At 39.8% G+C, this 15584-nt stretch overlaps 1 protein-coding gene across 1 annotated transcript in view; it reads left to right on the top strand.

Annotated features, from left to right (window-relative positions):
• AGBL4 (AGBL carboxypeptidase 4) overlaps nt 1-15584 on the top strand; it is a 1343713-nt gene that overhangs the window by 988050 nt on the left and 340079 nt on the right. Inside the window, exon 6 of the mRNA XM_063105750.1 lies at nt 5707-5746. Coding sequence (XP_062961820.1) covers nt 5707-5746 — 40 coding nt within the window. The remainder of the gene's footprint in view (nt 1-5706; nt 5747-15584) is intronic.

The raw sequence follows: 15584 nt of genomic DNA, 5'->3' as shown, positions 1-15584 counted from the left end.
GTTAAAGGGCTGTTGTGAAAGGCTAGATCCAGGTGGTGAGAAGCCCAAAGGCTCAGCCTGAGGCAGCATAGAACTGGAGCCAGCACTCATAAATCTTAGTTCTCCACCAGTGTGTTCTCCACTGCCTGTTGCCCTCTGTTTAGAGTGTTTCTTCCTTTCTCTCTCAGCCTCCCCATCCTGTTTGGCCCCTGGAAGTTTATGTACATTATTTTTATTGGTTCCTAATTGCCAGCTAACTTAAGTAACAGGCTTAGGATAGCATAGCTCAGAGGTTATGGAATCAGGATTCACACCTTCATCTGTCTGATTTTGAGTCCAGTGCTCTTTCTTCAAAATGCTTTCTGCAACTGCAGTAACATATGAAACTTCATATATATATATATATATATATATATATATATGTATCTTATTGCCTGTAAGAGTCTCCCAGATTTAAATTCAGGAAACTTTATGTGTATCAGTATGCCACAGTAGCTGGGCTTTTCAAACTGCCTTCTTGTGACAAAATAACCAGGTGGCATCCTACTGGTGTCTTGTTGACTAAGGCCACTTCCCTGAAAAGAAAAGGATTAAAAACAAAATCAGTAGTAAGATCGAACATATTGATTATGACAATAAATATATGTGACTTACACTTTTCTATTTCAAAACAAAGACTCAGCCTGGGAGAAAAAGTAATAACATTATGTTGAACAAGATTAAAATGTACTTTATGTATTATATATAAACAATCTCTAAATATACACACATAGAGAGAAATATGCATCTGTGAAACCTATCTTTTGTATCATGCTCTGTCTTAATTGTCTGTTTTCTTGTCCATCTCTCTCATTAGAATATACACGAAAATATTAACTGTAGTTCTCTTTCAGTGATAGCATTTCATTAATTTTTACTTTTACTCTAAACTTTCCACAAGTATTCCCAATTCCTTTACCCTGACTGCATTTGACTCAAAGTGATTTTTTTTTACTTTTACTCTGAATTTTCTGGAAATTTGGAAGATGATAAAAATAGTATGTGTTATTTTCATAGTAACAAAAATTTTAAGATAGATTTTTAAACTTAGGATAGCTATGGTTTTCATTGAGAATAATTGAACCCACAAAAGGTCCAAAATTCTTGGGTAAGGTTTGTAATTAGCCCTGCTTTCAATTCTTTTACCTTTGGGGCAGTCAGCTGTGACCAGAGATGGAGTGACATTGAATTAACAAAACAGCATCCATTGGATGCATGGAGGAATAATAATCCTGGAGCAAGGATACCGGTAGGCAGTTCTTTAAGCATCCACGATAGCTCTGGCGCTGATTTAGAGATTCCTCCAGTCGACCTTACAACTCACCGTCCATCGTCTTTCTGAGATCCTGCTCACCATTCACTACAAAGTAGTTGCACACAGAAATGGGTTTCTTCTGAATGTCCATGGAACACCACTTTTACCAGGGAAGGCTGGATTCAGGGCTCTTACACAACCAGGAGTCCACACACCACCTTCTGATTGATCCCAAACTGGCAAACCCTCACTCCTCCAGGAGTCCATGGAATACCACTCAAGCATACTTGGACACATTACCCTCTGCCCTCTGTCTAGGTGTGGACTTCCTTTGCCTGAGGAGAAATGTCCTGTCCCCCACTCCACACACACACACACACACACACACACACACACACACAACCACACATGTGAAGGCTCTGCTTTCCTTAGACTGTAGCTTTTGGTCAGCAGGCCCTGTCTGCCTACCAAACCTGCCACCTGCCTCATTGCTTTCTTTTCCTCCAGCTAATATTGCATATCTTACCATCCAGGCAGTTAATACATTATATCCATGTAAAAGGCTCTTAATTTCTCTCAGTTGGTAACTAATTATAATAATTTGGTGATTTTTTTATGTCCAACATGCCCCTATCTGTATATAACTTATTGTGTACTATTGTCTTAATTCCATAAATCATGTGCCCTATTTTTACAAATATCATGCAGTTTCCATTTGCAATCTCAAAAGATTATGCTAGGTAGACTTAATAATGAAAAGTTTCACATTCCTTTTATTCCTTTTATTTTTGAAGAACTTTTAGGGAATTACTTGAATATGCCAATTTTTTTTTTTTTTTTTTTTTTTTAGCTAAAAGTTATTGCAGAGTCATTCTGGAACATACACCTTTGTTTTTGTTAGCATATAGAATACACATTTTGCAATTCTTTCTTAAAAGCTACAGGTTAAAATAATAACTACACTTAACAGTTTGAGCCACTAGGTGGTGTACACATATGTCAGTGAACTGTAGGTTAAATGGTATTGTCACCAGGTTAGATTTAATTCATCACCACAGGGGTGGTACAGATAGTAGGAGCTATAGGAGTCCAGGAGAGGCAGTGATTCTGTCGGTGGGAGAAAAGGAAGGAAGCTCTCCCAGATAAGATGGGTAGACAGTAGTTCTGGCTGCAGAAATGGTGGGAGCAAAAAACGAAGGTAAGAAAGCCCAGATTTGTGGTAGAGGAAGTCTTGGAAAGGAAGGATCATGCTTACTTTCCATGCTGATTAATTTCTATTTAACAGGGTTGTTGCAGAGGGAATAACAGAATAGTTGAATCATTTGAATTAGACATCAAACATTCCTCCCAGGTCTTTGTTCTGGGTACTGGAGGCATAGAGATGAAATGGCATAGCCCAGTCCTCAAATAAGGACCTAGTGAGAGTGATAGACAAGGAAATAGACAATTAAGACAGAGCGGGATACAAAAGATAGGTTTTAGGAGATGCATTCGAAGAACTAAGTGTGAAATACTCTGCACTGAGGACGGGAGAGAGAGGGTTTAGATTTGGGAGCTGGTGTGCAGAAAAGACTTCATGAGGGGGGATCTCCAGGAAGATTACAAGAGGGTTGGCAGAGAGGACAGTATAAGCAAAGGCATGGAGATTTGAAAGGATAAGTCGGTTATGGGATTAATTTAGTTGAGCAAATCCTTACCGAGGGCTGCTCTATGCCATGGACTGTTGTAACTAAGGAGAATAATAGATGTTCCAGGCCTTTAAGATGCTCCTCATCTAGTGAGGAAGACTCACACATGCACAGAAAATTGAAAGGTGAGAGGATAGCTTAAAATGCGTTTCTTTTTAAATTCTGACTCTGCCCTTCGAACCCCTAGTGTCCTGGCTACAGGGGTTCTATGTACACCAGTAGAGGGGGCCCACAAACACAGTACCTGGCCGCATTTGACTCACAGAGCCACCGATGGTATTTTAGTCTCACTTGCTCATTTTAGGGTTGTGAAGTTTGAGGCCAGACACATGCATAACTTACACAAAGCCATGCAGAGGAGCCAGGACACAAGCCCAGGACTGTCCGACTCCTGTCAGGTTTTCTTCCCTTTTTTCTTTACTGGACACTGGGCAAAGAGTCATCATTTAACAATAGCTCTTAATTAGGAAATAGACACTTTTCAGATAAATAGACTACCTTTGCCAACTGTGATCATCACAAAGTCAAGCTTATGGAAAAGGAAACACACAGTGAATTCTTCCCTCATGCATGAGGAAGGTGCCAAGCCATGTAAGTTGGCCTTGGCAAAAGCAGCTTGATTCAATTGCCCTACTGTCCTGGTTCTGTGCTTGGGAGGGAGATAGTCTGGCTCCAGTGTTCCTTCTAGCCCGTGCCTGTGGGTACATGTTTCATTTCCGCATGAGGATGTGTGCTCACTGTGTAGACCAGTGACATCTTGGACTTGCATTGTTTGCTTGAAAATGTCAACTAGAATGAGTTATGAGCTGGCAGGAAAATAGGGATGCATGAGTAAGAAGGCCATGAAAGGATACGGACCTGCTTTTAGGCCCATGAGAAGTCACTGAAACAAAGGGTAGAGAGATGTTAAAGAGGTATTGAATGGAACAGATCAAAGTTAAATGAAGGACAAGGGTGACCCAGAGGACAACGGCATTTGTGACCAGGTCCTACAAAGAAAGGACAAAGGAACTGGGAATATTTAGCCCGGAGAGAAGACACAGATCTTATTCAGATCTCCAAACTATTGTCATGGGCTGAGGCAGCTGAAAACCGTGATGATATCAGGAAGCAGTTTTTGACCCTGTTCAAAGTAGAGCTGGCTATCCAATAAGAAAAGGGATGAAACAGAAACAGGTTATACATATGGTGGGGGCACTGTAGACGGGATTGCTTCCTTAGTGGCAGGTCAAACTCAATGACCTCTGAGCTCTAAGTATCCGTAATTATATGAAAAGGGAAGAGGCAATGTATAAAAACCAAGGGTCAGATGTTCTATGATAATAATAACAACATTGATACTAAATAGCTCTTTTATTAAGAACCTATTAAGTACCAGGCACCATGTTAAATTGTTTATTAACATTGTCATAGTTTGGACTTTAGAGCCAGGATTAGAAACGACTGAATTCCAATCTTGGCCCTGCTGTTTGATGAAGATGTGCTCTGGGGCTGATAATTTCTCCTCCCTGAATGTCTTATTCTTCCTTTGTACAATACCTACCCTGTAGGATTATCAGGAGTATGAAAAGAAATGATCCATCAAAGTACCTGGCCTATAGTTGGTACTCAAAAAAATGTTGCTGCCTTCTCCTTTCTGCTTAAGCAGAATTTCAGGAAACCATTCTTGGAGAAAGGGAAGATATAGAGGGAAATGCAGGTGAGGTAACATATGGCCAGGCATCCACTGAGTGACATACCAGGTAATCAGAAGCTTCTGCAATTTGTAGCCTGGAGCAGTGGTTCTCAAAGTGGAGTTTGTTTGGACCCCTCTCAAGAAAAAAATATAGATTTCAAGTACTTTTTATGGAAAATTAATTGTAAGAAAAAGGAAGAGATCAGCAGGAAGACTGGGGCTTAGGGAATCCTGACTTGACTCCTCAAGGGAGCTGCTTACTGCTGTCCAACCTCAGCCTCCTATCTCCACTTCTCTATACCCAGGTTCCCATGACATCCAGTCAAGGACAGAGCTTCCCAGTGGGTGTGCTGTGGTAGGGGACAGGTCTTCTGAGATATCAATCACCTCAGCCCTTGGAGTAGCCAAGGCCAATCGCCTCTAAACACAAGCAGCCTTATCCATATATTGCGCTAGACAAGATATTCTTTTGTATGAATGTTGTGTGGTACAAAGGGATAAGGATTCAGTTAGAGAAGGAATGGTTTGATCATCAGAAATTGAAATTGTCATAGCATTGCTGGGAATATTCAAGAAATAAACCAGCCCAGAAGTATCTTGGTTAGAAAGAATTATCTAGAGGGTGACAGTAATACAGCCATCTAAAACAACGAGGGTTGCCTGTATATCAGACACTCAACCAGTGTATCCACTGTGAGCTAAGCTAAATCTAGGGCTATCTGGTATAGGGGAATGAATCCGTGGCTGGGGGACTTGAAAGAGACTTCCTCTGTGGCCCTAGGTAAGCCACATTCCTCTCAGGACCTCATTTTCCATAAGTATAGTTTAGGAGGATCTCTAAGACTCTCTCTGTTTTGACCATCTGTGCTTCCAAGGACAAATAAAATGTTCATTCCTCTTTGTCTCTAGGGTGAAAGGCCTCTCTGAAGAATTGAGTGAGCATCATGTTCTATACAGTTTACCCTGCTCTGTGTGTCCAAACATCCACTTCACATGTCCACCCTGACCTGTTACGCACGAGTTTGGCTCTGCCTCAAATCAGTGCTCTCACTATGTGTTTTCTTTTGCAGCAACAGCGGCAGCTTGAACTCCTGACGATAACCAGCCCTGGTGAGTAGGTGTGGCCCTTCTGCTTTGACTTTTCCTGGAGCGATGCCTTGTTTCCTATCCATATGCAATTCCTGCCGCCTTCTTTTACTCCCTGAATGAACAGCAGACCTCTTGCGCTATGAATGACCTTTCTCCCACCTGCCCTCTGTCCCACAGGCACTTCCTTTTCTCAGTTCCAGCTCTGCACTGCCTCCTCTTGACTCTGCAGATGGCAGGGCTGATACTGTGGATATTGCTCCATACTCTAGATCCAAGTTCTCCCCAAGTCACTCATTGGACTCAAGAGCCAAGGAAGTGTCTTGGTCTCCTGAGAAATACATTTAAAAATCACAGGGAATGGGAAAGCTACCTGAAAGGTGCCATGAAATGAAGGGAGGATGGCTCATGAGAAAGGACCAGTCTTGGAAAGTGACCAGGTTTGGTTGACGGGACACTGAACAGTTTAGTTTTATGAGAGAGGTATTTTATTTTTTTGGAAACTTAAGGCAAAATTGGACAAAGAGATACCATTCTCTCCTAGGACCAAGGGGACCATGGTGCCAGCAGGGTGAGTGAGCATTCAAGAGTGGGTATGGTGGTTCACTTCATCCATGGGTGATATTCAAAATGTTTAATAGCTCTGGTGACCAGCTGCTGTGCTAGGCATTAATGCTTTGGTTACTGGACTGTGGGGAGATGGGGTCTCAGGGGAGGGGCTAGAGTGGCAGAGTGGTCATATGGCAGTGTTGGGGGGCTCAGGGAGTGACTAATTACCATTAAATATGGAGACATTTCAATGTCTTAGCAACCAATATGGCTGAACTATGTCAGCCTTGCCTTCCACCTAGCTGCCATGCTGTATCCAGGGGCCAGTTGGTTCACTTTCAAAGAGAGTGAGGAATTGCCCTGTGCAGGCACTATCCTAGCACAAAGGCTGGTTATCTGGTCTACATAACTGGAGTATAGGACAGTGACTGCAAATGTAGGATGGATCCACCCAGTTCAGGTAATCTTACTGTATTTCCACCTGATAGAGCTCTCTGAACTTGAGACTTTAGAAGAACAAAGATGGAACTAGTTGGGAAAAATTTAGCCCATCCCATAGAGTGAGATATGTTTGATAAATATATGATTAACATACATAGAAATTCCTAATCATGGGCTGACATAACCAGAGTGACTCACTTGTGTGGCCAACCAATTCTTTACTGATGTGCTGATGAGAAATTATCTTTGTTCTGTCCTCTTTCGTTGCTCTCCTTTGTAATTGTGTCCTCTTCTACTTCACATGTATGGTCCAGATCGCCTGTTTTCACATCCCGGTCTCATTTTGTCACTCCCCAATATGATGCATAAGTATGAATTGGAGAGGGTTCTTGATTTGTCTTCAGCTGCTTCAGAAGGAAATGTTCAGTCTCTATAAAACACATTTCTTTCGTGCTAAGTCTTTTAGCTCCTATTGCTACTGCACAAATTAAAGCAGAGTATTTGTGACTCTCAGTGTACTCTTTTTAGTCAGCTGTGGGATTGCAAGATTTTCAGTGCTTCTAGAGTTTGGAGTGGTTTATAATTATCCCTCCTTTCAGATAAGGAAAAAGTATCTTCTGGGTCAGAGCTTCCCTAAAGGTATGTCATGGCACACTGGTGTACTGCAAATGAGCTACACTTGTGTGATATTGTGAGATATTGATCCACTCATCTATTGGGACACAGGTGGGACCTAGGGCAGCTGGAGCCCCCAAGGTGGTAGCCTCTACTCCAGTGTGCTAGACAAATATCCATGTGCGCCATGACTTGGAAAGGTTAGGAAGCACCATTAGACCATGAATTATCTGGACAGCTCTATTGCATGTCAAAAGCACTTTCATTAACTATCTTTCACTATCAAATTCACCCTCATTCCCCACCTCACCAGAAGCCGCAGCAGCTAGCAGTTGGCTTGCTAGCTCTCTGGGGCTGCCAGTGGGATGAACTCACTTGTCTGTACTTCTCTCAGACCATCCTCAACTCAGAACTTTAATCTGATGCGGCCGTTTATAGACTAGGAGCCTTCTGAGATGCTAATTGGGAATTTGGAACTCTTAATAATCTGTGTGGTATCTTCTTTAAAATCTTATTTTGTTTATTGTGAATAATTATGAATATACAGAAAAGAATAGATCTATAATGAACAGCCATTTACTGCCCCCCTCCCAACACCTAGGCTTTATCACATCAACATTGTGCCATCTATGCCAAAGTCTCCTATTCAAAAAAGAATTATAAATGTAATTAAGACTTATCTGTACTCCTCCTTGGTTGCATCTCTCTCCTTTTACTCTACAGGTAACCATTGTCATGAATTCAATGTTTCTTCATATCTACGTATCCAAAAATATAAGTGGCATTGTTTTACAAATTTCTATAAATGGTGTCACACTATAAATGCCATTCTGACTTTCTCCCTACTCATTATATCCTGCAGAGATTCATTCGTGTTAATACACATAGCTCTGGTTCATTCATTTTAATTGCTATATAGTATTCCACTGTATAGTAATTTCTTTACCCATTTTATTGATCTTAATTTAGGTTGTTTATAGCTTTTTGCCATTGCAAACAATGCTGCTAAGAGCATTTTTGTGCATGTCTTCTTGTGCATATCTGTGAGAATTTCTCTAGGGCATATAACTAGAAGAAGAATTACTGATTATATACATCTTCAAATTTACTGCATAATGGCCAACTCTTTTTAAAAAAATAGTTGAACAAATTTACACTTCCAACAGGGAGGTATAAGAGTTTTCATTTCCCTGCATCCTCAACACTTGGAATTGTCACACTTAAAAATTTTTCAGTCATCATGATAAAAGTGAAATGGTATCCCATTGTTATTGTAACATGCATTTCCCTGATTACTGGTGGGACTGAGTATCTTTTTGTTTGTTTATTGGCCATTTTTGTTTCTTCCTCTGTGAAATGACTTTTCATATCCTTTGTCTATATTCTGTTGGGTTATTATTTATTTGTAGGATCTTACTATTCTGAATATTAAGACTTTGTCACTTATCTGTATTGCAAATACCTTCTCCCAGACTGCGGCTTGTATTTTTAAAATTTTGCTTATGATATATTTTGATATATGGAAGGTTTCTTAAATTTTAAGATAGTTGAATTTATCAATCTTTTGCTTTATGAGCTTTGCTTTTATGACTTAAGTAATTCTTTCCTACTTGGTTATCATATTCTCCTGTATTTACTTCTAAAACTGTCTAGTTTTGTGTCACACTTGGGTCTTTACTTTGTCTCATTTGGAACTGATCTATGTATATAATATGAGTTAGGAATTCAATTACTTTTTGTTTATGTGTGGATAACTCATTGTTTCAGCACCATACAACTAGTCCATACTTGTTCCCACATATCAGCAATTACATGCCTGTCACATACCAATTCTCCTATATACAGAATCTGTTTCTGAGCTCTCTCTATGCTATTCCATTGGCCTCCCACTCTTACTCTGCATCAATTCCACATTGTCTTATTTATAATAAATCCTAATTTTAGTATTGATAAGATATCCTTCCTTCTTTCCCTTTTATGTTGGTCTTTCAAAAGCAACAACTATTATTTTTTTAAATACAACCTAATCATCTCTATATTTTGACAGGTGAATTTAATTTATTTATATTTATTATAATTACTGATATATTTTGACAAATTTCTAACACCATATTTATGCTTTCTGTTTATCACTAATTTTCTTCTTTACTTTTTTCTTTTGCCCTGACTTTTTTTGTTTTTTTTTCCCAAGATGAATGTGTTGTTTTATTTATTTTTTATTTTTTAAATTTCATTTTATTAATATTTTTTTTTACAGTCTATGATGTTATTGCAGAGCAGTTGGGAGGGAGGGGGAGAGGGCAAAGGAGGAGAAAATGTGATGGAAGAAGGAGGAAGGAGGAGGGACAGAGTTGAGGCCTGTGTCACCCCCCACATTCCCACAGAGGGGACCTGGGGGCTTCCAGAGGTGGCTTGGTCATTGTTGACCTGGTTGCAAATGTCAGGGGTGTGTGGCAAAAGCCCTCACCTCCCACCACCTCAGCTCAGTAACCCGGGGCCCTTTTTGCCATGGCTTGGTGGTCGTCGCCTGTCAGTGGGGCATGGCCAAGGCCCAAGGCCCCCCACTGCCTTGGCTCAGGACAGCCTGGAGCACTTCTTGTAGCAGCTGGGTGGTCATCACTGGGCTGGCTGTGGGGGGGGGAGTCGTGGCTGAGGCCCTTGGACCCCCATCACCCCAGCTCAGGAGAGCCCGTAGTGCTTTCTGTGGTGGCTCGGTGGTCGTTGCTGGGGTGGTTGCCCATGTTGGGGGTGTGTGGCTGAGGCCCTCAGCCCCCATGCTTGGGACTGGTTGCAGGTGTTGGGGGGCATGGATGAGGCCTCCAGCCCTCCCTGTCCTTGGCTTGGTAGCCCAGGGGACTTCCTGTCCTTCTAGGTGTTATAGATGTTCTTTGGTGAAATGAGAACTTTACAAGTTAATATTAAACTTCATCTCTGGTTGTGGGTACTTTGGTTTTTCTTTCAGTTTTTGTTGGATTATTTGCTGTTCCCACCACTTAAACTCTGTGCTAGAACTAACTTGTTGTCATTTGCTTACTTCTAAAATGGGGGAACTTCCTGTGGGGACCAGGACTTGAGCTGTGTGGTTGAGCTAAATTGCTGCTTTGCTGCTGATTCCCTAAAGAAGGCTTTTTGTGCAGCTCAGGTTTTAATGGTTGACTAGGAACTTCAGGGTCTTGAGAAATCCAGTGCACCTGGGTTGTGTAGAAACTCCGGTCTGAGCCTGAGTCTTTTCATCAAACTGCACCCCATGCAATTCTATATCACTGACCAATTTCCTCTGAGTGGTTCTATGCTGATTTGGGGGCAGATCAGCTGTCCTTGTTGTGCCCCAGTGTTCCCCCAGTGAGCCTATCTCCCCCACCGCCTGTGCCCCAAACACTTCCCATGGGGCGGGCCATGCTGCAGTCTCTTGCGATGACTCACCGGCCTCTGAGTGGCTCCTTTTTTTCAGTTGTTCTGGCTCCTCGCTCCTACGTGGGTCCATGGGAACCCTATTAGTGGTCTTCCTGGCCTGACGGCCACCAAGGCCTTCTTCCCGCCTACCGCCTCCAAGCAACTTCATCCAAAAGACACAGCTGCGGCTCTTCCAAGTTCCTACTCCATATGCTCAGTAGCTCCAGCCAGGAAGCAGCCAGGGCTTGAAATGGTCAGAGCGATTTTTTTTTTCTCTCATTGTGGCTTCTCCTCCCTTCACGCACTCCGCAGGTCTCTCCTCCTCTTCTGCTGAGCTCCAGCAGCCCCAGCTTGGCCATTGTTGCTTTTTTATAGTTGTAAATTGGTTGATTTGTAGGAGAGAGTGACGCTGGGGACCGTCTATTCCACCATCTTGACCAGAAGCCCTTTCAGGGATTAGTTAAGTTATAAATATTACCTGCTTTTTTATCCTCTGAAGATTTACGTGCTATAGATTTTATTTCTAACCTTAACTGGTTACCCTTTGGATATATACTTAACTCTACATTTTCTTACAAAGTCTACAGTTATTCAGAATTTCTATAATACTTTCAGCCACAAAAAGAGCCTTAGCATTCTTTAGCCACCTGTTTAAACATTCCCGTCACCACCTGGTTATTCTTGTTTAGATTTTTAAGTTAAACTTTTTACAAAAAGAAAAACAATTTATTATTATTATTGGCTAATTGACTTTTTCTACACAGTTTAGGATTTTTTGTGTTGCCTGTATTATATCTCAAGCTTTTCCTATGTTACCTTATTAAAGTGTATCTTTTAATAGCTATTTTAATGAGAGTCCATGAGTAACCATCTTAATCTTTATATGTCCTTATTTTGAGTTTTCCGTGCAATGACAGTTCAGCTAGATATATATTCTAGTTTGAGGAGAGCTTTCCTTGGCACTTTGAAATTTTTTCATTGCTGTCTGGCATACATAGTTTCTGATGGGACTGTTATTTTTATTATTTCGGTAACATGTTTTTCTTGGGTAGGCTTCAAGATTATTTTTTAATCTTAATGTTCTGCTTTTTCACTTTGATGTGTCTAGATGTGAATTTATTTTTATTTATCTTGCTTGGTACTCTGAGTGTACTTTCCACCTAAGAATCTATGTCCTTCTTTAATTCTGGGCAATTATTGGAAAATTATCTCTTCAAATATTATTTTTTCTCTTATTCCTTTGATTCTCTTCTTCAAGAATTCCTATTAGACAAATGTTAGATCCTATCAAATGGCTCTCCATGGTTCTTAACTAGTTTTTCATAATTTTTATCATTTTGTCTTACTGCACTAATTCTGGGTTCCTCGCAAGTAACTTGCATTTATAAATTCACTTTTTGACCATGTCTAGTCTAGATTCTTTCTGTCTTTTTTAATATTTCAATGACTATATATTTTTCATTTCCAAGATTTCTAATTTTGTTCATACCCACCTGTTCTTGTTTTATTTCTGCCTATTCTGTTTCATAATTTCTTGTTCTGTTTTAATGTCTGCATTTGTTTCTTTGAACATCTTCAATATGCTTATTTTTAAATCTTTGTCCTATAAAATGTTTCATCTGGAGGGAATTCAAGTTCCAATTGTTGACTTTGTTTAATATTATTTTTAGCATTCAATTTCTTTATGTATTTAGAAATTTTAATTTGTAGGATCACTTTAAGAAGGAAGTTTTCTGGTTTTCTCTCTCTCCATCACCCCACCCCGCAGACTCCCATTGTGTTCACATCTCCCTGTGTAATGATTTTTGCAGTTGCTTGTACCCACATTTCAGAATAGGACCTGGTGAATATTGGAGATATAGCAGACCCAATGACAAAAAGTCAGCAGGTTGTCATGGCATTGCTTCTGGTTCCTGAATCAATATTCCTCACCTCTGTAGGCCTGTAATGCACAGGAGCTCTCTCTCAAAAATTCTGCATCCATCTTTAGTTCTAGAATTCTTTTGTAACAGTGTAGCCCCACCCAAGGTTCTTTCTCTAAGCAGAAGCTTGTCTCTGATCCCCATCTCCTGTAGAGCACTTTTGGTATCCCTTATCCCATGGGTAGGAAACTTTCAACTGTTCCTAACTGCTTCTACACCCAGATCTCAGCAAGCCAGTAGCCACAGAACCACTTACTATTTTTGCATTTCTGTACATTTCAGCCTCAGGGAGATATATCTGTCACAGTGGAGCCCACCTATACACTGTCATTTCTTTTTTCATGTAGTAGTCAATATTACTACTTGATGGGGATAATTGGGCTTACTGAAGCATGAAATTATGTAGTTATTTAACCCTAAAACCCAACTATAGTCTCTTCTTTACTTTTTAGGAAGTTTATTTTCCTATAACCTCTTGAATAGAAGGGGGGCCATATGAGAAAGTATTCTTATCCTGTCCAAGTAAAACCCTTACTGCCTGGCTGAGAAGAGAGACTGTTATTTTTTGTACCTATATACACAAATATGTATTTAACTTTAAAAATGAAATTAGGTTGATACTATATAAACTTTTTATTTGAATATAGCATGAACATCTTCCAATGTTACTAAATATTGTCTAAAAGAATTTTATGTAGATCAAAAGCATTCTATTATATTTTTAATCCCTTTGTTGTTGCATAGTAAACTGTCTCTAATTATTTAATTATAAATAACACCACAATGAACATTTTTGTATAAAAATTTTGGTGCATCTCTAATTATGTTTTTAGGAAAATTTCCTAGAATGAGAATTACCAGGGAAAAGTATACATAGTTCACCAGTTATTACACTGAAGTAAGAATGACATAGAAATTGCAGAAGCTTAAAAAACAAATGTTTAGTTTTCACTTTGGGTACATGTCCCTCATAGGTTGCAGTCAGCTCTACTCTGCATCATCTTTACTCTGGCACCCAGGTTGGCCAAGCATCTTCTGTTTGGAACATCGCTGGGTGTCTTAATTTAAGTTTCCTTAGGTGCAGACCTTGAGACAAAGATTTTAGTGCAAGGAATTTATTTGGGAGGTGATCCCAGAGACCTAGGTAGGGGGATGAAGAAGTGAGACTGGAAAAGGAGGAAAGCCAATAATGCTTCATTGTTAAGAAAGCTACACCTGAGAGAAACTGGGACTTGATCCCACTGGAGAACTCTGGGAGTCAGCGAGGAAAATAAGCGTCAGAGTCATCCACCTAAGAGAAAAACAAGCAGGAGTGAGGGCAGGGGTGTTAATTCCATGACACTTTTGATCTGCTCAGTGTATGGACGTAGCAATTTCTATTGCTCAGAGAAAGCTTGCAGGATGGATTTGCAGGTGTCAGCAATTTGAAGTTATTCAACATGTACAGAAATAATAAGTGCCAGGAGAATATGAGGGACTGTGAGGAAGCACTGACAGCACTTCCATGTTGGTCATCATGGCAGAGGCAAAAGGAAGAGATGGTGAACCATGCCTCTGCACTTAAGAACCCTTAGAAGAGATCACTTCTGCCCAGATTTCCTTGACCAAACCAAGTGATATGACCACTCCTAAATTCAACAGGGTGGAGATGTGCAATCTTCACAGTGGAAAGGGTACTGCAGCGATGACAATTAGACGATTTGACAATGACTAATATACTTTATCACACTTTTAGAAAGATTTTTATATTCCTGCCATCAAGTTAAGAGTGTTGGTGATAGCTTTTTTAAAATAACAGCTTGATTGAGATGTAATTCACACGCCATAAAATTTATCCTCTAAAGTGCACAATTTAGTGGTTTTCAGTATATTCACAGAGTCGTGCATACACCTACACTATCTAGTTCCAGAGCATATCATCACTCCATACAGAAACTCCATACAGATTAGGAATCACTCCCCATTTTTCCTTTTCTCCAGCCCCTGGCAGCCACTAATCTGCTATCTGTCTTTATAATTTTGCCCATTCTGGACATTTCATATAAATTAAATTATACAATATGTAGCCCTTGTGACTGGCTTTCTTCACTTAGCCTAATGTTTTTAAGGTTTACCCATATCATAGCATGCATCAGTACTCCATTTCTTTTTATTGCTGAATAATATTCCATTCTATGGATATACCACAATTTATTTATCCTTTCCTCTGTTAATAGACATTTGGGTCATTTCCATTTTGGCCTATTATGAAAAATCTGATATGAACATTTGTGTACAAGTTTTTGTGTGAACATATGTTTTCAGTTCTCTTGGGTGTATACCTAACTAGTAATGGAACTGCTGGTCATACGGTAAACTTTAGGACAAACACCTTGAGAAACGGCCAAACTGTTTTACAAAATAGTTGTACCATTTTACATTCCCATTAGCAATGTAGGGCAGTTCTAATTTCTCCTTATTCACTCCGACACTTGATATTATGTGTCTTTTTGATCACAGCCATCCTATGAGCGTAAAGTGGTATCTCACGTGGTTTTGATTTGCATTCTGCTAATGTCTAGTGACATTGAACATATTTTCATGTGCTTATGGGCCGTTCATATATCTTCTTTGGATAAATGTATATTCAAATTATTTACCCATACCCATTTTAATTGGATTATATTTGTCTTTTTATTGTTGAGTTGTAAGAGTTTATATGAGTGTGTGTGTAAGTATGTACGTGCATATGTATTTTCTGAATATGATTTTAACAGATTTATAATTTGCAAATATTTTTTCATATTCTGTGGATTGTCTTTTCACTTTCTTGTTGTCCTTTGAAGCAAAAAAGGTTTTAGTTTTGATAAAGCCCAATTTATTCACTTTTCTTTTTGTTGTTTGTACTTTTTGTGTCATATATGAGAAACTATTGCCTAACCCAAGGTCACAAAGTTGTACTC

This window comes from Cynocephalus volans, chromosome 8 (assembly GCF_027409185.1).
Source record: "Cynocephalus volans isolate mCynVol1 chromosome 8, mCynVol1.pri, whole genome shotgun sequence".
NCBI classification, from domain to species: domain Eukaryota; kingdom Metazoa; phylum Chordata; class Mammalia; order Dermoptera; family Cynocephalidae; genus Cynocephalus; species Cynocephalus volans.
The sequence above is the reverse complement of the archived record's forward strand: the minus strand, read 5'-3'. Positions and strand labels throughout refer to the sequence as shown.